This window comes from Sipha flava, unplaced genomic scaffold, assembly GCF_003268045.1.
Source record: "Sipha flava isolate LNK unplaced genomic scaffold, YSA_version1 36_pilon_pilon, whole genome shotgun sequence".
NCBI lineage: Eukaryota > Metazoa > Arthropoda > Insecta > Hemiptera > Aphididae > Sipha > Sipha flava.
In genome coordinates, this window is record NW_020273076.1 from 3,305,425 (window position 1) to 3,328,762 (window position 23,338).

At 29.3% G+C, this 23,338-nt stretch overlaps 1 protein-coding gene across 1 annotated transcript; it reads left to right on the plus strand.

The window, feature by feature from the left end:
- The first annotated feature begins 207 nt into the window (after positions 1 to 207).
- Positions 208 to 17,030, plus strand: LOC112687975 (high affinity cationic amino acid transporter 1-like). The gene is made up of 14 exons (XM_025560981.1): positions 208 to 231; positions 5,699 to 5,924; positions 6,024 to 6,152; positions 7,821 to 7,976; positions 12,242 to 12,346; positions 12,519 to 12,674; positions 12,745 to 12,869; positions 12,931 to 13,028; positions 13,442 to 13,581; positions 13,656 to 13,758; positions 13,862 to 14,010; positions 14,446 to 14,612; positions 14,773 to 14,881; positions 16,792 to 17,030. The coding sequence occupies exons 1-14, from the start codon at positions 208 to 210 to the stop codon at positions 16,887 to 16,889; spliced, it is 1,785 nt and encodes a 594-aa protein (XP_025416766.1). The 3' UTR covers positions 16,890 to 17,030.
- The last annotated feature ends 6,308 nt before the right edge of the window (positions 17,031 to 23,338 follow it).

Consider the following 23,338-nt stretch of genomic DNA (forward strand, 5'->3'; position numbering starts at 1 on the left):
CCCGCGCGCATACCGGTCGATCGTGCTCTACGACAAACGTTGTACCTGTAACGTTTTGTTTACAGCTTTTTTTGTTGTTTTTTTTCTCGACTTCATAAACCGTTTCAATAAAAATATAAACAGTTTCGATCGAAAAGTGCGCACGTACCCACAACACACTACCGCCGGTCTGCGCTCCTGACCTGATCCACGTCTAACGCTGTAACCATGGACGATCCTTGGTACAAGTCGGTGAGTATTTCGTTCTCGTCGAACGGAAATAATTATGAACATCGTTATTTTATTAATTATTTTTTTCTTTTTCGAACCATGTGCCGTGAATAATAATTCTCAACTATCAGTTACAGTTAACATTTTTTTTTTCGATTTTTGTTACAGCTATTTTTTCACAAATATTTTAATACAAATATTATTTTCCGCGTAGAAATACACGCGTGGTATAATTATATCGAAAAATATTTTATGTAATAACATTGTAAAACACCACGGACATTTGCTACATCTTTTGATTAAATGATTTTGAAACACATAAAAAATTTCAAACTATTCGACAGTTATTTCTACATTTAGTAAACCTTTCATAGTATTAAATACATTTTTTTCTTCTTTTTACACTATGTAGAACAAATAATTTGTTAAAACCCGTTCAACAATGAAACATTAATTAAATAAATCAGATGTACTTATTTATTAATAAAATATATTTAACTAATAGTTATACATGTATTAGTCGCTGCAGTAATCTAAATGTGATAAAATATAAGTTTTATTTTGTTGTACTTACTCAGATATTACTTGACATTAATTAGTTTCAACAGTTTATTTCAACACGCTGAGAAATTTTAATATTGTATATTATTTGTATATTTCAGGTTAAATATTCATTAAAATTAACATTAAATTTAAAAATATTAAAATTAACAGTGACTCAACTTCATAAACAATATTTATTCAATATATTTTAGATTCACACAAATATAGTAATACATAATTTAAACGAGGTGATTGGTTTGTATGTACCGTATAATTTTACCTAAACATATTTTAATGTTAATATATATGAAAATTATCTTTTATTGCATGATTATAAAATATAAGCATATATTTAAGCATTCAATATTGTTATAATAATATTAAAATAATTTAGATCAAAATTTTCCTTTAATTGCTGCTTGTGAAATTGATTTTTTTTATCTAGATAACAACATTCATCCACACACAGCTTAACAGTAAAACTATCAGTTTATCATTCACTTTTGTAAATGTCAATTAATGAAAGAATAAATTGGTTAAAAACTAAATCTGGAATAAACTGCGTACGTTTGTGTGTTACGTTTAAAATACTTAACTCGAGTACATATAAATAGCTCATAATCATCAGAATAATTGAACATTTAATAACATTAATGTCATTATTTTTAAATGAAAACTTTCCGCAACTTATGTAGGTACCATACAAATGTAATATATATTATGTTTTACAATAGTGAAAATAATAGTAATAACAAAAAAAATTTAATAATTTAGTGTTTGGTGATATTATAGTATTAACTTATGTATTAATCGAAAATATAAATCGTTAAAATGCTGATTAATAATTTAGTTAGGCATAAAGTTTCTAGAGCCTAATTCGGTTGAAATAATTTTAATTATAAAATATATACTGAATAGCTTATTGAAAGTCAAGAAACATTTGATTAGGACTACCAAACAAAACAATATCACACAAATTAAGTATTCATGAAATTCATAATATAAATAAAATATATAATATAGACATAATAATTAAGAAAACCATTTAATTTTCAATGGCCAATTAATAATTTTTTTAGCAAAAATAATATAGTTTTATCGACATTTCTTAATATTGTATTATAGTGTCATATTAATTTTTTAAAAAAAGTCGTAAATTAAAATTGTACAAATTTTTCTTAAACATTAATGGACGTATTGTTTGCATTATTAGTAACGGAGAATAGGTAAAGACAAATGCACAACTATAAATGTAGTATTTTGTTCAAGTGTCACTCGTTCTTCCACCTTACGCTTCATGGTAAAATTATGTTAAATTTACATGTTTCATAGTTAATTTTGGTGCTTATTGACTGATCTTGAAGTTCTATCTCTCTAAAATTATAGAAATTACTAAGAATAACTAAAAATATTCAAATTATAATATAAACGTGTAATGGATATATAAACTATCGATATTTTCCCGTTGAACATGTGGTTAAATAATTGTAAATAAGAGTGGAAAAGTTATTTTGAACTGAACAAAATTAAAAAAAAAAAATTTTTCGTATATTTTATTTATTTATATATTTTTTTATATGTATTTAATATATTTCAATTCAAGTTAAAGGTTATGTTTTATTTCAATATAACACTTAATTTAATTAAAACTTGAACTATTTAAATGATTTAAATTCTAATTTGAAGGTATGTAATGTATGAACATACATATATAATTCAGTATAAAATATTATAAATTAAAATGGTTGCAGTTTTGTGGCGATACTCATAAGCGAACACGAACGTTTTGGATGTTTGAACCTATGCACCTATACATCACTATAATATTATGTCATTGTAAATGATTTATGGACTAAGCCATATGCATACTTGCACGAGAGTTTTTAAAATATTATTCGGTACAGTGTACACCTTTTTCTATTTGAAAATAGTTATTTTTTACGACGAAATCTAATTGCGGTACCTATTGATGGTATTAAATAAATTAAAAATTATACCGTACCTTAAGATGTTCAACGTTTTTTTTTTTTTAGATATTTTTCTTTTCAAATCAATGTAACTTAAAAAAATAATGCAAATCCGATGCTTTTTCTCGCTAATGGAAATCAGAACTCGTATTTCGCATGCACGATTGTTAAACGTGTTATGATAGGTCAATAATGTTGTATATAGAGGTATTTGTGATAATATGCATTGAATAACACGAAAAACGATTGTGTGGAGTAATATTATTATTGTAACATGAGTATGGTATACATATTGTAATTTTTTTATTTTCTCCGAGATGATATCAATTAATAAAAGTTTTGAAAAGTGTGTGTTGTATCGGCGCAAGGAAAAGTAAAAGCGAGATGAGGGGCCGCTATCAAGACGTGATACAATCGAATTGTTCTAGTCGATATGTTCACGTGATGTCGTTTTGTTTTGCAACAGTGTTGTATAACCGACGATCTACGCGTAGGACACTGCGTTCGTCTTACGCACCATGAGTCGCACGCACTTGCTGAACAATAGATAGGATGCCGCACAATGATGAACTTAAAATATTTGTTTTCATTCAGAGGTTTAGAATTTCGCAACGGACTGTGCTGCAGTTGCTCGTCTCACGAGACACTCTCACACTGTCAACGAATTTCTGTCACTGCAGACGTCGATATTCGCTCGGTCATTGATAAACTCTTCTGATTTTTAAGACTAGTAATCTATGCCGATGACAAGTTCTAATGGTGCAATCAAAATTTATTTTCGAGTGGGAGGGTCATACGTTTGAAAAAAAAATTAAAATTGGAAGGTGTAAGGTGGGAAGAATCGGGTAAGGTTGAGTTGACTACAAATTTTTCAAGTAGTTCTGAAGAATATCCGAGAAGGTTAACCATCGAGTGAGTTTACAATCACCCATCCGCTTCATCGGTGACTGTAGTTTCGGCAATAACTATTGTTATTATTATTTGTCATGTGCTTCGGTATCGATCACGATAAACCCTTCGATTACACTCTCTAACTCGTCATGGTCAGTAATCCAAAAACGCTTAACCGACACTTCCGATATAATACGAGTAAGATCAACCCATAATTGGAGCGAATTTTTGTGCACGAATCCAATATTATAACGACTAATTTCACGTACGCCCGAGCAAACCGATTTTAAAATCGTATACAATAGGTTCTAATAATACAAACGCTATATGATGATCTCGTATTATCATTTGAATTTATTTTTAGCGCATACCTTCGTTTTGTATATAAATCAGAACTTTATGACGTTACTACAATTATACAAATTTTATTTTCGGGTGTCGTCCAAACCACCTACGTCACCGTATTCTATAAAAACAAAATACTTTTAGGTGCAATAAACTAATTCAATGCACGTGAAACCTGTGTACATAACATACTTCAATACTTCCACACGTACTTTCAATATTCATTTGAAGAATTAAAATACATATTTATTATATTATGAGTAATATGATTAAGGAGTAGTGATAAAATTTTTTTTTATTTTTTTCTGTAATTTGTGTTAGCAACAATCAGTTTGATGCACTTGCAGATTCTGAGGATCATGATGTGGTTATTTTATACTAAAAACTACAACACAGAGATGCATGATTAACCATTATGATTATTTGATGTTTATAGATAAATAAGAATTATTAATTATTATAATTAATATATAATAATTAATGGATAAATTATAAATTTTTATTTTTTTCCGTAATAGTTGTTACTAAATTATTTAGTCGTAATTACGAATAGGTTACAAACTAATAATATTTCAATTTTAAGAATACTTAATAATTAGTAACACTGTTGTATAATTTAAAAAATCTCTTACTACTATATCTATTATTTTACATATAATTATAGAATTAATTAGTAGAGCAGCAATCAAATGTAAGTGGTATTGCTTAATAAAACACTAAAACAAGGTTGCCTAATTGAATATTCTCTATTATTACTAGAACGAATAATATAATTTACAAATATCATACTAACTAATTCATCATCATTCCTATATCATTTTACTCAAAAAAATTTCATGGACGATATTAAAACAGTGTTTAACAACATAATAAATTTATGGTCTTAATTCCTTATAATTGTATTTATCAATAAACTTCTGAACTTGAGGATATTTAGGCCATAGCATTATAGTAGTCAAATGTCCGTGTAAATTGGATTTATAATAAAACTATGACACAATAAAAAAATAAAATGTAAATGGTTAATAAGTTTATAGGAATAAACCTAATGAATTCGAATCTAATACAGTTTATCTTTATTTACATTTTTCTACGCATTAATGCATTATATCGTAATTCTACAATAAACAGGTGAGCTATTTACTTGTATACATATCATGCCGTTTGCGTGAAATTACTTATTTCATGAAATCGACAGAAAAATGAACAATTTCATAAAATCAGCAACGCCGTTGCTGAATATACGAATTCGGTAATATGGTTACCGATTTCATTCATGAAATCGGAATCATTAACCTGTTAAATTTATAGTTTATAAATGTTTACAAGGCAATCGGCAATTTCTCGAATTTAGTGTAATATATATATAATATTAAGTTGTACCATTATTTTCTCTTCATTGCGTATTTACACATATTTTTCGAATAAATTGATATATTTCTTTTTTTGTTGGTTACTAATGAATCTCACGTATTCGTGGACGTTCTAGGAAAGTATTTGAAGAATTTTGATTATTTATGAAAATCATAAAGTTCTGTTGGAATTTCAACAGTCAACCATAATAGTCGTAACTTGTTTTTCTTGTAACACGAAAACGGTGACAATTGAGTTATAAAAATATGATTCTCATTGTACACTTTTTTTTTCGATTGGAATTGTTATTACTCTGCAACTGGTTGAAAATGTGCCAGAAAGTTGTATAAACGTTGCAACAAAACGATTGGGTCGTGTTTGTTTGGCAGACGGATTCGTTGACATGGGCGTTGACGAGGAAGAAGACCGAATCGGAAGACACGGGCAAAGAAAAACTGAAACGAGTGTTGACGTTCTTCGATTTGACCGCACTGGGCACCGGCGCCACGTTGGGATGCGGCGTGTACGTGTTGGCCGGCGCGGTGGCCAAGTCCATCGCCGGTCCAGCTGTAGTGTTGTCGTTCGCTATTGCCGCCGTGGTTTCCGGATTTTCGGGTAAGGATATGCGAGTGTTTTTCAATCCTCGCGCACCGGAGGGGAAAAAAACGAAATCCAAACGAGTGTAACTAAACATTGTTTACGTTCTCGATTCAGGACTGTGTTACGCCGAGTTTGCCGGTCGCGTGCCCAAAGCGGGGTCCGCGTACATCTACAGTTACGTGGCCGTCGGCGAGTTCACCGCGTTCGTCATCGGTTGGAATCTGCTCATCGAACATCTAATCGGTAAGATCGGATTCGCCGTTCGTGCGTTTTGTCGTGCGCTCAGACAGGCGCGTTGCAAAAGACACAATCGGCCGCGAGAAACAGTCAGTTTCGAGCACGGGTTCGCGTTCACCGCGACGTCTGGAAATGAACACCTCACGGAGTCGATAGAAACGGGAATCATGGGCACGGTCACCAGTCCAAATGTTGTAAATGAGGCCCCACAGTTTTAAGCCTTTGAGTAATGGGGGCCCGTGTTCTAACCGATGTTGCTCGATGTACCCTGTTCTAAAATATTTGGTAGAAAATAAAATGATGTTTCGTAACGGAAGGATTAAAACGAAATTGTTTGTCTAAATGTTCGTAAAAAAACTCATTATGATTTAATGTAACAGCTACTATCGACTACAGATGTACAAATCATAAATAATTGAAACTATCTGAGATTAGTGGAAAACATATTTATCGGGACAGTTATGTATACAATGTTAATTAAAAAAACTAAATGTTAGTTTATTTAATTCATTGTACGTTATGATCTGTTAAATATACCTACACGTTTGCTTAGAAAGGGGGCTATTGAATGCACCCTCCGAAGTACTGGTCCGCGCACGTTTATGATGGAAATAATTTTTCAACGTATTCTATATAAACGTGTGTATGTGTGTTGGGCGAAATTTCAAAGATTTCGTGACTGATTTCGACCAAATGCAATTCTATAGATATTGGACACTCGGCGACCGACAACCGAACGGGAATAAGGGGAAACGTGTACGCAACTTAAATTGCGTCCACGAATACAGAAATATAAATACGAATACTAGAAACGTAATTATCTCGCACTCCTGAACAGTATATTGTGAACTTGTTGCTTCAATACCTACGGGCAGGTCATCCGGTGGCGTATTTTGCAAATGTGGGGTATATTCAGAATCGCTCTTTTACCGTTGATCTATACGTTCTTTATCAATAATATTATAACTATCGCCATTATACATTATTTATAGTATATTATTACATATATTTATATTTATAATTTTTTTAGTTTCGCAAGCTTTGTTTTCACGTTAAAAAAAAAAAAAAAAACACCTGAAAGTATTTAAAATGTCATCAAAAATACTTTATGTTGAAAGTATACAATAAAGCAATCATTACTTAAATCCTCGAATACTTAAATTCAATAATAATTATAATGTACTCATATTTTTTTTTGTGAAACATTGTTTAACTAGGAAGTCTTTTTTAATTTAAACCACTTATAAAATACTTTGAGGTCTCAAATTATAGTTTAATATCATGTCAATAAACTGATAAAAATTAAACATTTCGAACTTCCATGGACAACAAATATAATGCCCAACAGTTTGTTAGGAAATTCGGAAAGATTGATGACAATAATTGGATTTTTGGGATTGAGGTGAACAATGGTAAAAATAGTTGATCAGTGTATATATTTTTATTGATACCTGTTCATATCTTTACTTAATTATTGATAAGGAGATATGCGATTATGTTGAAATAATAAAATACCCGAAGAGAATGTACAGGCCAATGGTAAAATGGCAGTTCTAAATCTGAAAATTTCGTATTTTCAACATACGCTACCCAGTGTATGCTTGTCGCGGGGTCTACGTCATCATTGCGATTCCTGTCGGCATCGTCGTGGATTCATGATTGTTTTATGCGCAGGAACCGCGTCCGTGGCCAAGGCTATGAGCAATTACTGTGACGCGCTGCTGGGCAGTCCGCAGAAAACGTTCATGTTGGAACATTTTCCCATGCACGTCAGTTTCTTAGCTACCTATCCGGATTTTGCTTCGTTCGTCGTCATATTTTTCATTTCACGTAAGTACACGCATAGGTTAACGTAAGTACGTTGAGTCGTTTCGTAGGAATGATAGTTCGATGGTGGAAGCGTATTTCAAAATATTTTAAGGATAATAATTGTAACGTCAATGTACATAGGTGCAAATAGGAGGCTTGGGGGAGCTTAACTCCTTAAATGTTTCTTAGCCCCCAGATCAAAAATAATAATTCTCAGAAGTTCGTGTTTGAGATTAAGAAATCTAATCAACTATAATCATAAAACACGAAATATTCATTAAATTGTTATTCAGTGTATATGATCTTTTACTTAGAAATATCAAAACTCAAAGTTTGGTTCATAAAATCACGTGTTTTCCTTTTCTTGCTAAAATTTGAACCGAAATTAATAGTAGTAAGCAGTGACAAATTTTGTGTGTACGTAAAATAGTAGATGCAATGGTGTGTGTAGTCACTGCGGGTCTGTGTTATCTTGGTTCTTATAATTCTCCAAAACGTATGTTTTAGCTGCACCTATGTCAATATAATATGTACGGTTTGTATTTGAACGATTTCTAATGGAATTATTCCCTGTTCTTTATTTTCGGTGATAACATAATTTTACGAAGAATAGTTGAATACGATTGACGATTGTGAATATAGTATAATGACCCTACTTATGTCAATAATTACTAAATTATCATTCATAATAAGATTATGTAATCGTAATTGTTATTAATGAGCCTCATTAAAATGGAATAAAAAATAATAATAGTAATAATAATCTAAGACTATGGTGTAGTATCATTATTATATTTTAGATTGTGGGCAAGGCACTGGAAATGTACAGTTATTGTACAATGGTGGTGTACTATTTTATTTATTTTTTATAAAACTTTAGAATTTATTTTTTCCTTATGATTTCTTTTGTCGTTACTTTGTTATTAAGGTCAACAATTTCAATACAAAGTTATATAACTTTATTAAAAATAAACCTTTAATGTTTTGAATAATAACATTTTATGAACACGATAATATCTTTACTATTTACTACTATTTACTACCAATCCGTGTTGTGCTCGGAATCGATCGAAATTCATTTTCAAATTTGACCATTTATTTGTTGCTTTCAAATGTAATCATATATATGTTATTTTTTCAATGAACTATTCAACTTCAATAACTTTTGTGTGTCTGTAATTGATCTTTTTTCGGTTTTTTTTACAAGCGAATTTTGTTACTTCATTTTTATTTATAATCATATTATATTTATAAACATTGACGATTTTACACTGGGAAAAATTCAAGCCTCTATGATAATTAATTTATAAATATTTACAGAAAATAAACTATACGATAATAGAAAAATAAGAAATTCTATTCTGGAAAATAATATTAAGCATACTCGTATAGTAAAACTTACCAACATTAATTAAGATTCCGAATATTGATCTTTTAAATTTATAGTAAATATTTTCTATTTAACTCTTTTTTCGATTTGGTATACAAATTATACCTACAACAAATATAATTTAAGATATTATAAAATATAAATTAAGGTTTAACTTGCACGGACCATATTACGACCACGAAACGGTGGTCGCACGTTATCAATTCAATATATAAAATAATATGAACGCAAAGGTACAGAGACGGATCATTTTCTAACGTTACGTCCATTAGCAGTAGCAACTTGTCGACGGTGACACCCACAAAATTGTGGTTATCGGTGAGCGTAACTTCAATTGCCTTTATATCTTAAAGAATTATATAGTAAATTAAACTTACTTTGATTCATATTTTCAATTATAGGATGGGCCTAAAAATATATTTTTCTCTGTTATCATTTCAAAATAAAAATTCTAAAATTTCTTATTCAAAAAAAAAAAAAAAATAATAAATGTAGAATTATGGAATGTATGCCATATTTTTGATTTTAGTGTGGTTCTATCATTGTCGGTTCGGACTTCTAACGATTTCAAAAAATGGTTCAATAAGTGGTTGATACACCGACAGCATAACCACATCATAACTACAAAAAAAAAATCGTTCATGAGTGGTCTATATAAGTTTAACCTAAGTATTCAATTAATTTTCTATTAAATCATTATCATGTTCTTAAAAATTATTTCGTACCATTAAAAGTAATTATACTAAAACATACCATATAATTGATAGAACGATAAATTATTCTACATTATTATTACACATTAATCTATGAATAATGACAAAGAAATATATTTATCTGCTAGAAAAATAATTTCTTTAATATTTGACCGATTAAACGTAAATTATAATAATTTTTGTCGATAAGGACGTCAAGTGCCATTTGCACTTATTATATTTAAGGTCAACATACTTATTGCCCTAAAATGTATTATTACCTGTTTAATAAAATTCTGTAAGATTGTTTTAAACATTTAAATATATAAACAATTCGCATCATTTCCGTTTTTTTTAATACAGTAAAACCTATACAAGATGGAACTTTGGTAGACGGAAACACCGATAATACGGAAAATTTCTTTGGTTCCGTTTCAAATACATAATTCATTCCGTCAAGACGGAAACCTCACTAAGCCGGAAACGGACATGTCTCCGTAATAAGATTGGCTAATAACTCTCGCTAAGATGGAAATATAACATGAAAAACCCAACTTGGAATGACTATAAATTTTACCATCGTATTTTCGATACACATACCGTGGCTGAAATTCAAGGTATCTCTGTTGATGTTGACCTGAAAGAATTTCTTCACTTTGATGACCAACTTGAGACTCAGAAAATCCACGATTCAGCTATATCCATGGTTGAGGTATCCATACATCAAGGCGAGATTTATGAAGGATAAGCAGAAGCGGTCCAGAGAGATTTGATAATCTAGCAGATACCCTTGGCTCTACACAACTGTTGACAATTTTTACTTATATCTGCATATTAAATTCTGGTAGATCCAATCCGGCCTTGAACAACATTATACAATACTATGCTGATCTTTAATTATCACCTATTATAATGTAACTGGGTAAATAATCATGATTTTCAGTACTTACGTACTTTTAGTATAATATTAAAATGTTCTAAAACAGTTAGACATTTATATAATATGATTCATATTATTATTCTAATGCTTCTGGACTGACACATAATTTGTTAATTATCATTGAGCCCAAGGAGATAAATCTCTCCAACTCTCCTGGATAGTCGTCTGGCGTAAGGACGAAAAGACTGAAAATAACGAAAACTATGAAGAACCAGAAAATCCGATATAATATTACAAAACCGCTATCTGATATCTCGAGGACCTACGAAAATTCTCCTTAACAATATCCAATACTGAGTTTTTATATTTCACTTTAAGAGTCAATAATTATGTAGAACGCGACGTCTTTCAGAATAAAAAGCAAAAATCAATCGCTGACATTTTTAAAAATATATTAATTTTATCATGTATACTGACTAAAAAAAATTCATATTTTATATAAATTATACTGGCTAAAAATTAATAACCCATTATTCAATTAAATATTATTTTTTTTACCCTATCAAGATGAGGTCTCATTAATACGGACAAATTTGACGGTCTCAAGCGAATCCGTCTTATTGAGGTTTTACTGTATTTAACTATTGAAGAGCTTATTATCTTTGCGACCGATTGATATATCATTGATGTTGTATCGTATTCAGGAAGCTATCAAAAATTAACGTAGTTATAATAATTTTTAATATTTTTCAAAGGGTACCATGTTAGTAAATTTAATGATAATGTCACAATCTAAAATAACCAGGAATAAATAACGTTTAAACCAAAAGTACACGTCACTGAGGTTTGCTTATTAATTATGTGATTAACAATCGTATTCCCGTTCCCGAAATTCAGTTGTTCTACTTTACAAAGGAATGATGGATTGTCTCCTGATATACTGTGAATTAATTGATATATGAATCAAAAAGCTAGATAAAAATCAAAAATAAAATAACTACAAGAGTTTTGTTAATCAGAAATATTTGTAATTCAAAATATTTTATTTTCTATTACTACTTATTAGTTATAGTTAATTCAATCATCATATATATAATAATTTATTATTAAAAAAAGGAGCACTTGGTAAGAAAAGGCATTATTTTGAAGGCAATCGGTTAACGGTGAATAGCGTTTGAATAAATAATTAAATATTGTTATGTAGTGTTTTTAGAATTGGATATAGTCACACCCAAAAAATCATATCCACTACTTTCTACAGTATATTATAAATATTCATATTATTAAGACACCATATGATTGAATTTGTATGTTATTTTTATAGTTTTGGTAGCTTGGGGCGTACGTGAATCGTCGATTACCAATAATATATTTACATCATTGAATTTGATAACTGTTTGCACTGTCATTATAACAGGATTTTACAAAGGTTTGTACTATAATACATTTTACCTCTAACTGTATTACTAAAATGTTGGTCCAAAAATATCTGATTACAACAAATTATGCCCAAAAACATTATAACACACTGTTTGTACAGTGTTACTTTGAGAATAAAATATTGAATTTTGATATTTTTTATTTTAACCGTTCGATTTTAGCAAACTTTGCCAATTGGTCTATTCCTAAAAGCGAAATACCCCCCGAAGCGAAAGGCGGTGAAGGTGGATTTTTACCATTCGGCTGGGTTGGTGTGGCCGCAGGAGCTGCGAAATGTTTCTATGGGTTCATCGGTTTTGATTCAATCGCCACGACGGGTATTAGCGCCGCACATTTACACTAAGAGTCGGTTGATCGCGGTTAAATTTTGTATTATATTTCTCGCAGGCGAAGAGACAAAAAATCCTAAAAGGGACATACCGTTGGCCATCGTAGCGTCCCTGTTTCTAAGCACTATAGCTTATTGCGGCATAGCCACTGTTCTGACTCTAATGTGGCCTTATTATTCTCAGGTATGCATTCGATGTTCTTTAAGTGGTCGAAATTTACCAACAGTTTTAATCAAACTTTTAGGACCCGGAAGCACCGCTACCAGCTCTCTACGAAAACTTGGGAATGCCGACGATCAAGATTATAGTTTCTGGAGGGGCAATATTCGCTTTATGTACCAGGTACGCGTATCCGGAGTGACACACATTACTTGACATATTCAATGCACTATAATATTCCCAAAATTAATATCCGAAATAACGTGTGTGTGTGTGTGTGTGTGTGTTGGGACTTTTTTGATTTTTAAAAATTTAAAAAATTCATGTGCTCTAATATTACATACCAAAATTATAACAGATTTATTATAAATATGTATTTCGGAAAGATCGAGAGCCGTTCTCAAGAATGAACTAACAATCAAGGATTGGGAAACATTTAAAACTTGATATTATACAATAAATTTGTGTTTTAATAAAATGATAAATAAGAAAATAAAAAATTGGTAGGGAAAAGCGGTCTGTAATGCTTCTTTTGCGAGACTGAAACCTACGTAATTTTTCATAATTGTTCTTGCCTTCATTGTGATTTTTCACAGTCTTTTAGGCGCGATATTTCCGCTGCCCCGTATCTTGTACGCAATGGCCAGCGACGGTCTGATATTCCATTTCCTGGCGAACATCAATGCCACCACAAAGACGCCGTTGATTTCGACAGTCTTGTGCGGAATTTTTGCCGGTAAGTCGTGCTAAAAATGGAAGTCTCGGTCGACATGAATTACTATAATAGTGATATAATCGTGTTTCTTTTAGGATCTTTAGCCACCGTGTTTAATCTCGAACAGCTCATCGACATGGCGTCCATCGGAACCCTTCAGGCGTACACGATCGTATGCATATGTGTGTTGATTTTGAGGTTAGTCCGCTTGTCATTCCGGGTCGGCAGGATTCGCGTTGCCGGCACCGGCGAATTCAGGACGTTTCAAAATACACTGATCGTCGTCTCCACTTTTCCGCAGGTACTCCGACAACAGTCCGCAGTCGATCCAAGGTCCTGTGACATTGAAATCGAAAACCATTACGGCTCACACGTGGCTGAACTTGTCGAATACTAAAGTAACAAACACTGACACTCAATACGTCTCAAGAGTATTAATCGCAATATTCAGTACGTACCTATAGTGCTGTGTTACAATATTATCTTATCGTATGTGTGCTTGTTTCACCCGCCTGGTAAATATGCGATGAAAATGTTGTATCTGCACGTGGGTATCAATATACCACAGACAAATCAAGTGTACTACAATGCAGATAGTGCTATGAAAGTTGGACAACGTCAATTAAAAAAATAAAATAAAAATCCTTCATTATCGTACATAACGTAATAAGTCGAAAATTTATAATATCAATCTATAGATTTTTAATTAACCCCGAAGAAGCACATAATTACATAATCATATTAAAAATAAATATGTATAATGTTCATATTGTACATGCATAATGATTCCAATCGATTCCGATGATCAGTTGTTCTGTCCTCGGACACTTCTTTTTCAGCTTTTGTGACCGTTTGAACGTAAATTCTTTTACCGAAATGTTGCAGGTGCATTTTCCTTTGTATTTGGAATAAGTCTGGCGAACATGGAATCGCATTATGGCGCAACCAAAAACATGTTCATGATTATAAATGTAATATCGCTTTTAGTACTACTTATCACGCTACTCATGTTGAGTAGACTTCCAACAGCCGTTGAAGATCTGTCGTTCAAGGTTTGAGTATATTTTATGACGAAAACATAGTTATATTTAATACATGCTACGTCTGTATGCGCTATATTTGACTAGATATGGCAAAATATAACGAATAAAAAAAAAAAAAACTGGTAAGAAAAGTAAAACGAATGGGATTACTTATATTTTGTGTTTACAGGTACCTCTAGTTCCCCTAATACCGTGCTTGAGTATAGTGTTGAACGTTTACCTAATGATGGAACTCGAATACAAGACTTGGATACGGTTCATCGTTTGGCTTATATGTGGTTAGTGAATTATATATTAGCCTTACTATGTTATACGATCGAATATGTAAAGTATTAAAAGTAGTAAAATATTTTGTGAACGTGAATGAGAAGGGATGAACATGATTCTATTCTAAAGTAAAGTAGTCAAGTACTTGTAAAATAGTTTTAGGTATTTATAACGGTGTAATGAAATGTGTTTGATAAAAAATATGGCAACAATTATAAATAGGCAGGGTTTAAAGTGGGAAAAAAGGACAGGAGAGGGACTCTAATCCACTTATCATTCTTAGCGTTCCATATTTTCCCATACAATTACTAGATAATTAATTAAAAATAAGTATATGTATTCTAAGGTGAGGTTAGTGAACAATTTCCTCCACAAATTATTCATGTTTTGCAAAAACATATAAACTTGAAAATTACTAACTTATTGTTGTAAATAACAAATTTAAATAACTTTTAATAAAAAATTAATAACAAATAAAAATAGAAAAATAAAAAACCTATATATTATACATAAGTGTATAATTTATAATTGTACGTTTAATATGAGTAAGTTTTTTTTACATTACTGTTTAATACCTAATGAAGTTAAGTAAATTGCTCACCTAATTTTTCAATTTTTTTTTTTGCGTATGATTATTTTTAACAGACGGTTGAGCGTTTAGAAAACTATTCGAAGAAGTGATAAAAAGGATGCTTTATAAGCGCTGCAACAAGCCCTAAATGTAGCTATATTCACAAAAATATTGTTGCGCCATATTACAGTGGTGAAAAATTATTCTAACTTTAAGAACCAAAAATAATAATGTTCTTTCTCTCTGTGATTAAATTATGAAAACTATTGTGTATAACATGTTTATTAATTATTTTAATAGATTTATAGTATTTATTTAGCAAACAAAATGGAGAATTAATATAAAAAAATAACATTAGGCACTCAATATTCATTAATCGTTTTTGAAAGTAATTTATTGAATATTTTAATAACTTGTGCGTTCTCATCATTTTTTTGCGTGCTGTGGATTTTCCATCCCTATATAATGATATCGAAAATATTATGAATTATTTTTAAACACAAGTTACTCGGGTTATAAATCGCTTCTTGCTTATTTTTTTATATTTATTTATTTTTTTGAACTGCAGAGGTTTCAAAAAGTATACATGGGAATAACACTCTTGAAACTATCTTTCTTTTATTTTCACGCCAGCAGTTAATGCGTAGATATTACAAAATACAATTTGCCAAGATAAATACAAGAGAATAAAATATTTCTGAGGCATTTGTATGATTAAATAAAAGTGTTGAAATTACATAATATTATCAGAAGTGTAAGAAATTTGAAGTTTGAAAGATAAACGCGTTGGGAATTCATTATTTCCGCCGCGAGCATCTACACACAATCACTCGAATACCGTAAACCCATCGATTTTATTATATTATTTTTGTCCATATCAATAGTTACCTATAACATGATTGGTAATAGTAATATTGACATTGCTAAGAGGCGGCACACGTGTTTTCGACATGTGAGCACTTGATTTGTGCGCATGATCCGCAATTTATGTAAAATAGGATTTTACACGAAATCATAGCTGCAGCTAAATTAAACATAATATAAGAAAAAATATAAATAAAATATTGTTTATATTGCATTTACTATGAATGATTGGTGTATCGCATCGAAATGGATTATTAAAGTGTTTGTTCCATGGATTTAGATAGATCCCTAGTCTGATGCAATTGTAAATATTAAAACAACTATTAATAATAATGAGTGTTTTCGATGTATTTGTTTACGTATTTTATTAGATTCCAATAGTGTTGCTTTCACAATCTTTGCATTAGATTATTCGTTATATAAGTTTGTCTTGTTTTATTGTAAAATAATTATTGTTATATTATAATGCTGTTTTGTCTATCGTAGGTCTGATGATATACTTGTTTTATGGAATCAAACATAGTGTAGAAGGTAAGAAGCAGAAAAATGAGCTCAACACTATTCAATTCAAACCAAAAATATAGTAAATCGACCAATAGTTCAACAATGATCTACAATTTCCTTCACATTTTTTGTGTGTAGGTCGATCTACATGACCATTTTGAAATAAATTTGGTTTTTTTTTTTTTGTATAATTTAAATTTTGATTTTTATAAAAAAAAAATAATGTACACAATGTTTTAGAATATAAATTGAAGTATAATATTATATTCAAATTGTTACAATGTTAAAAAATATAAATAATAATAAAAATTGTAGGTCCACTATCTGAGATTGATGATGAGAGAAATATCGCATTAAAATAAGTTTTGATTTGTGTTCTTAGAATATTTACAAGTGTTTTCGTTTAACATAAAGTATACAAATTAACATATATAATACTAATATACTATATATAGTGTATAAATCATATATAACTTAATGTATTTGCCATGATAGTATATGATTTGTTTGTACAATTTTATTTAGCAAATAAATTAAAATATTAAAACAACATAATATTATTATTATTATTATATAGTTTAAAATATCATTTTTATACAATTGACCTATTATTATTTTATCATATTTAATAGCTATACATATACAAACCAATCTATAGTTTTCTGTTATTTAATTAATTATATTATTTCTTTTTTTTAACTTAACAGGTTATAATATTTAATTTAATATTTTAATTATTTATAAAATTTTAATTATATACTATTTTTATTCAAATAATATACTGAATATTGATTTTCAAAGTAATAAAAAAATTTAAGAAAATAAATATATTTATATAAAATTAAAGGCAGAGATTGCTAGTTTTGTTTGCAAATGTTTAATTTATTATTGAATTTTTCGAATTATAATCTATCAAAGCACAAACATACTCGAATAATATTTATGTGAATTGTTTGATGAATAGTTCGATGTATTGTTTGATGTACTGTTCGACAAACAATGAAAATGGAACGTATTCTTTGATGTTACACCGAATTATCAATGGTTGATGAATCGCCGGTTTGCGCATAAGTAAGTTTATAAGTTTGTCGTTTTGATAACAAAATGTGCATTGGGCGTTCGTAAAAATGTTACGCTGGTGAAGATGCACCTAAAAGTGTCCTAAAGTTTAGATAAAGTTGTGGTTCAAGTCGTTAGAATATCGATGAATCAACACAATTTTTCATCGCTGTTTTTTTAAATACTTTATTCGTTTATTTTTTTTTCGTTTTAAGTCCGTCAAAGTCTATGGTTTACGCACCGATTGTAAACATTTCCATGTTATGTTGTTAACCAATCCATATGTATAGCTATTCTATTTTGTACAAATAGCTTTTACTTGTGTCTTCGTTTCGGTCAAATATGTCACATAAAATAATATTTCATGTAAGTTAAAGAAAATAATTCGGTTTATTTTGTTTAAAATCGAAAAGAGACTGTTCGTGTGTGATTTATTCAAGTATCGATAATATGCAACCCAGGCACAATAAGTTAAAACGTGTCATTTTCATGATAAATTGAAATACCTCCAGGAAAAATCTGTATTCTATAATATTATACATTTAATTATTATGTATCACTTTTTAATTGTACTTGAAATTATTATCAACACTATGCCAATAAATGTTCTACTTACTCTACGGCACCAATTAAGGAGTTCGTGTTTGATTTAATTCTAAAATTATATGATGGTAGATTCTTAACCATCAAGCTTCAAAAGTGCGCCTAGATGTATCTATATATGAGGATAGGTCAGAGAGTATAGTTATGTAATTAATTCCGATGCACGTCCATGATTTCATAAATAATAATAATAATAATAGTATTTTATAAGCATTTATCAATTTGAGCGTTGTAAATGAAATCATATATGAAAACATTGTTAAGTAAAAATAAAATAATTACCGTGTCAATAATATTAAATAATAATATTGTCAGGCTCTATCTCTCTGATCGACTAGAAATTTGAAAAAGTATCTACAATGAAATTAAGCACACTGATCACTCCTTGTAAATATCGAATCACTCGGTTCACTAAAAATTAATCGTTGGTCGACCTGTTTTCCGTAAAATTACATAGTTTAATTAAGAATTAGTCGTTTCCTGTAATTGAGCACACCATCGTGATTTAGCTCTGAACCACGACCTCGGCGTTAGTTAATCGAGTATTCGTTGACGTCATATTTTCACTACAAATTCAAGTTTCGTCTTGATTGTTTAACTTAAACCATTTACTCACTAGCGTTAACATTTTTTACTATGTTGGAAAACCTCAAATGTGCCGTAAAATAGCAAAAGTGCCCAAGCGCCGCAACTATGTTTGGTACTCAATTCGAGTTTGACTAGTTTAGTATAAAAATAAAAATAATAATAAATAATAATATCAGAGATCATAATTATTTTAATTAATACACAAACCGTTCGACTTGTGAAAAGAATTATTTTGTTTACTTTTTACTTTTCAACTAACAGTATTGATTGAATAATCTAAAACATATTGTATTATCTAAGTAATTCGCGTTTACTTTCACTAGTAATTCTTTTTACCAGAAGAATTTCTCAGGGTGTTACTGAAGTAGCTAAGCATATTTACTATACATTATATCGATGATTATAAATAAAATAGTATAGTATACATAAATAAATAATATTATTTATTTTTAAGTATGATCACTCTTTATCGCCCTGTCTACTGCTTAACTATATTGGAATGTGCTAAAAATTTATGTAACGTCATCATTTTCAATGATACGTTAAATCTAATTTTGAAGCTTTTATTTATATATCAGTTTACAGATCGTAAAGGTCGGAAAACCAATTGTTGGTTACGGTTCAATGTGGCTAAGAAATACGTTTTAGTTTTTTTTTTAATTTTATTTTAGTTTTTAATTTTCGATAAATTCTAACATTTTTAGGTCACTTAAATTTGCATTGAGAAACCAGTTTTTTAAAATATAACTATTTTGTTTAAACATCTAATTTTATGTGCAGCTATTTTACCTCGATCGGTTGACCGCGGTCAATTGTATGTGACCAATTTACTTATATTCTAATTTTGATTAAATTAATTTTTTAGATATCAGAATCAAAAAAATGTTCTTTAATTGGTAATTTAGTTATTCACGTCATGATGCATTTAAGAAACGAATTAATTATATGTAGTTACGTACAAAATCATAATTAATAAATTTATGTTTATAATCTTTGAAACTCTTCTCGTCGTCCATCAAGTATCAACAGAACTACAATCGACATATTTAATGATTTGTTGATATCAAACAAAGGTTTTTATAATAATCTAGCCAAAGCTTTTATTCGAAACCGTGTCACGTATTCATAGAGGTCATATACCATATTGAATTCGTCATCTCCGTCACCGACGGTTATAGGTATCTCCGATGTTAAATTTAATTGACCTATCTAATACTTACGGAAAACTGTTTTCGGGTATTGCACAGAATCCTTTTTAGATATGTGATTCAATAAGAGCCTAGTCTATTATTATTAATTCATACATGTCATAAACGTGCGCAGTAATGAAGTAATTATGTTGAAGATATTGCATTGTGTTCGCTTTTGGTAAAAGTTGCAGTCAACGTTGAAATCAAAGTGACTGAACAATATTTACTTGATCGCAGAACTATAACACTCAGCCATCTTAACATAACCATTATAACCATGGTTATGATTATTCGTAGACGCTAATTTCATGAGGCTTTTTTTTTTCTTTTTTGTAGTATGGAGACTTCTAATTTAATACTCGTGTACATTGAGAAAATAAAATACTTTTACTTACACTCCAAAATTATTGTCTAAAATAGGTGGACATATATATATATATATATATTTCTTAAATGGACAACTATAAGTTAATAACAGTAAAAAATTATGGTCGTTTTATAAAATTCGTAATGTATGCCGTGTCTATATATGGATTGATTTGTATAAATATGTTGGCCCGAGGAGCAATTATACAATTTACTGCCATTGTGAAAATAAATTTACTGCTATACGGCTATAAAAAATACACTTTTTTTCAGGTTTTAGAGATATTCGTTATGATTTATGAACGGAATTGTGAATGTATATATGCTCTGAACACTCCAAGAAACTGTCTTAAAATAGTATTGAAACAAATTAATAAACATTTTTGTTCCAATTATAATGATTACTACAGTCTGATTTAATATTCAACACTTTCAATTGTTTACAGTTTTAAAATGTATACAGTAAATCTAAACCATACCATTAAAAAAAAGAATTCTAAGAATCTTGTAGTTATGTAATCATTTGGAAATCAAAAAATTAAAAAAATGCCACAAAATTTAAAAAATATTTAAAAGTAGAACAATTTGCAATTGTTTCTACCACTATAAGACTATAGTCGTTTAGTAAAATATAATAAAAATAATGTACGTTACCCCAGCCATCCCAATTTTTAATTTTGCAATTTTTTTTTGCACCAATATTTAGTGCTCAATTCCTGCCAATTCCTGCCATATTTTCAGAATTCCCGCTGTACAAGTTTTTCCAGAAAGTCAAATTTTCTACGGGTGGGTATGTCTATATTAGGATTAGGTAGTTGTAGGAATTACATATTGTTCTGTATGTTCTCAATTTATAGCAGACCAAACTAGAAATCTGAAATATACAATGGTAAGTTAAAAGATTGAAAATTGAAAATGCATATTTTGCATATTTTGTCAATTTTAGCTAAAAAAATGCATATTTCATTGATCTTGCACTCGTATTATGTATAGGTATTTCATATTTTTCTAAAAAAAATGTTAATAATTTTAAAATTTTATTTTCCTTGTCTGTATATTTCTATTAATATTGAATACCTATATTAAATTCAAAATTATCAACGAAGATATTTATTGTCATTGTTACAGTCAAAAATTAATTTAATAACAACGATGTGATACGCATTTATTATATTATGCTAAAATACCGAAATACATTATATAAATATATATAAATATATACAATATATAATAAATAAAAAATAAATTTTTATCTTATCGTCAAAATGCCAACCAATTATACATTTTTTTCATTATAAATAATTTTTGTGTATATTATTGATTATTAACAACATCAGATAACATTAAATGTATTTGATGTGGTAATCAGGGGCGAATTTTCCATTAAGCACTGTAGGCTAGCTACCTAAGGCGGCAAAATTTGGGGACGACAAATTCTGTAGGGTTTTATTAAAAAATATAAAACGTATGAAAAAAAATTCGAAAATTAATTGCTTTATATTTACGAAAAAAAATTGTATAATAATGTGTGCATTTTGTTAATATTTTTATATTTATTTTGGTTTATTTAATTAATTCATTAAGTCATTAATAATAACTCTTTATAAATAAAAACAACTGTACAGAAAACAGTTTTTGATAATACTATATTTAACACGATGGTATAGTCCGCCCAGAACTCACATTGCCACGTTAAAAATACGTACGGTCGACTATGGGTCATATACTCATATTATATTAAGTAACAATGGTTATTAATATTATTTTTATCGGATATTGTGGTCGCCAAAATTTCGGGAAAAAATAAATACCTACACTGCCACACTATATTACTAAATCGACTATATATAAATAATCCTAGGCTGTTATTATGAAAATCTGTTTTTATTTACATTTAGTGGATATCCATTAAAATTTTTTCAAAGTAGACATTTAATTTTAGCTTTTGCCTAAAAATTCAAAAGGATGTAGGTATATATGTCTATATATTTAATATTTAGATTAGGTATTTTGGAAGGGATAATATAACTTCTTCACCTATTATAGGGGCGGCAAAGTTTTGGTGCTTATAACCGTAAAAAAGATAAATTAGCCTCCGGTGGTAATTTATTATTCAGTTTTATAATATACAGTTTTAAACCTATTTCTATTAAAATCAAAATTGAATTGATAATTTTTCCATATTCCTCGCACTACTAAATACAAGTATAAGACTTAAACCCTCTCAGATGTAATAGAATTATTATTGCTGTCTTATTTGATAACATTAAACTACATTCTGCGGCTATATTTAGCTTGTATTTGGTCTCTTTATATCAATCGCATACTGCATTTGTTTAAACTATTTCAACAATAACAAAACCCACTATGATAAAAATTTATTAATAGTCCATAATAATATCATTGTTTATCTATTTTAAATTATTTTGTCCAAAGAAAATCATGAAGATTTATATTCATTATAAATACAGTTGTTCATTAAACAACTTATATGAAAAGAGGATGCAGAAATTGGGAGCAGTACGACGCTTTAAAAAAAAAAAAATCCAGTCCTAGTATAAGAACAGACGACAGTACCTGTTGAATTTATATTTTATTCGATTTAAAAAACATTTCAATTAAACTTTTTAAATAAAATTTAAAAATTGTATTGTAGATTTTATTATAGCTGAATATAAATACATAAACTATTAAACATTTCCGTTGTGTATTGTATAATGATT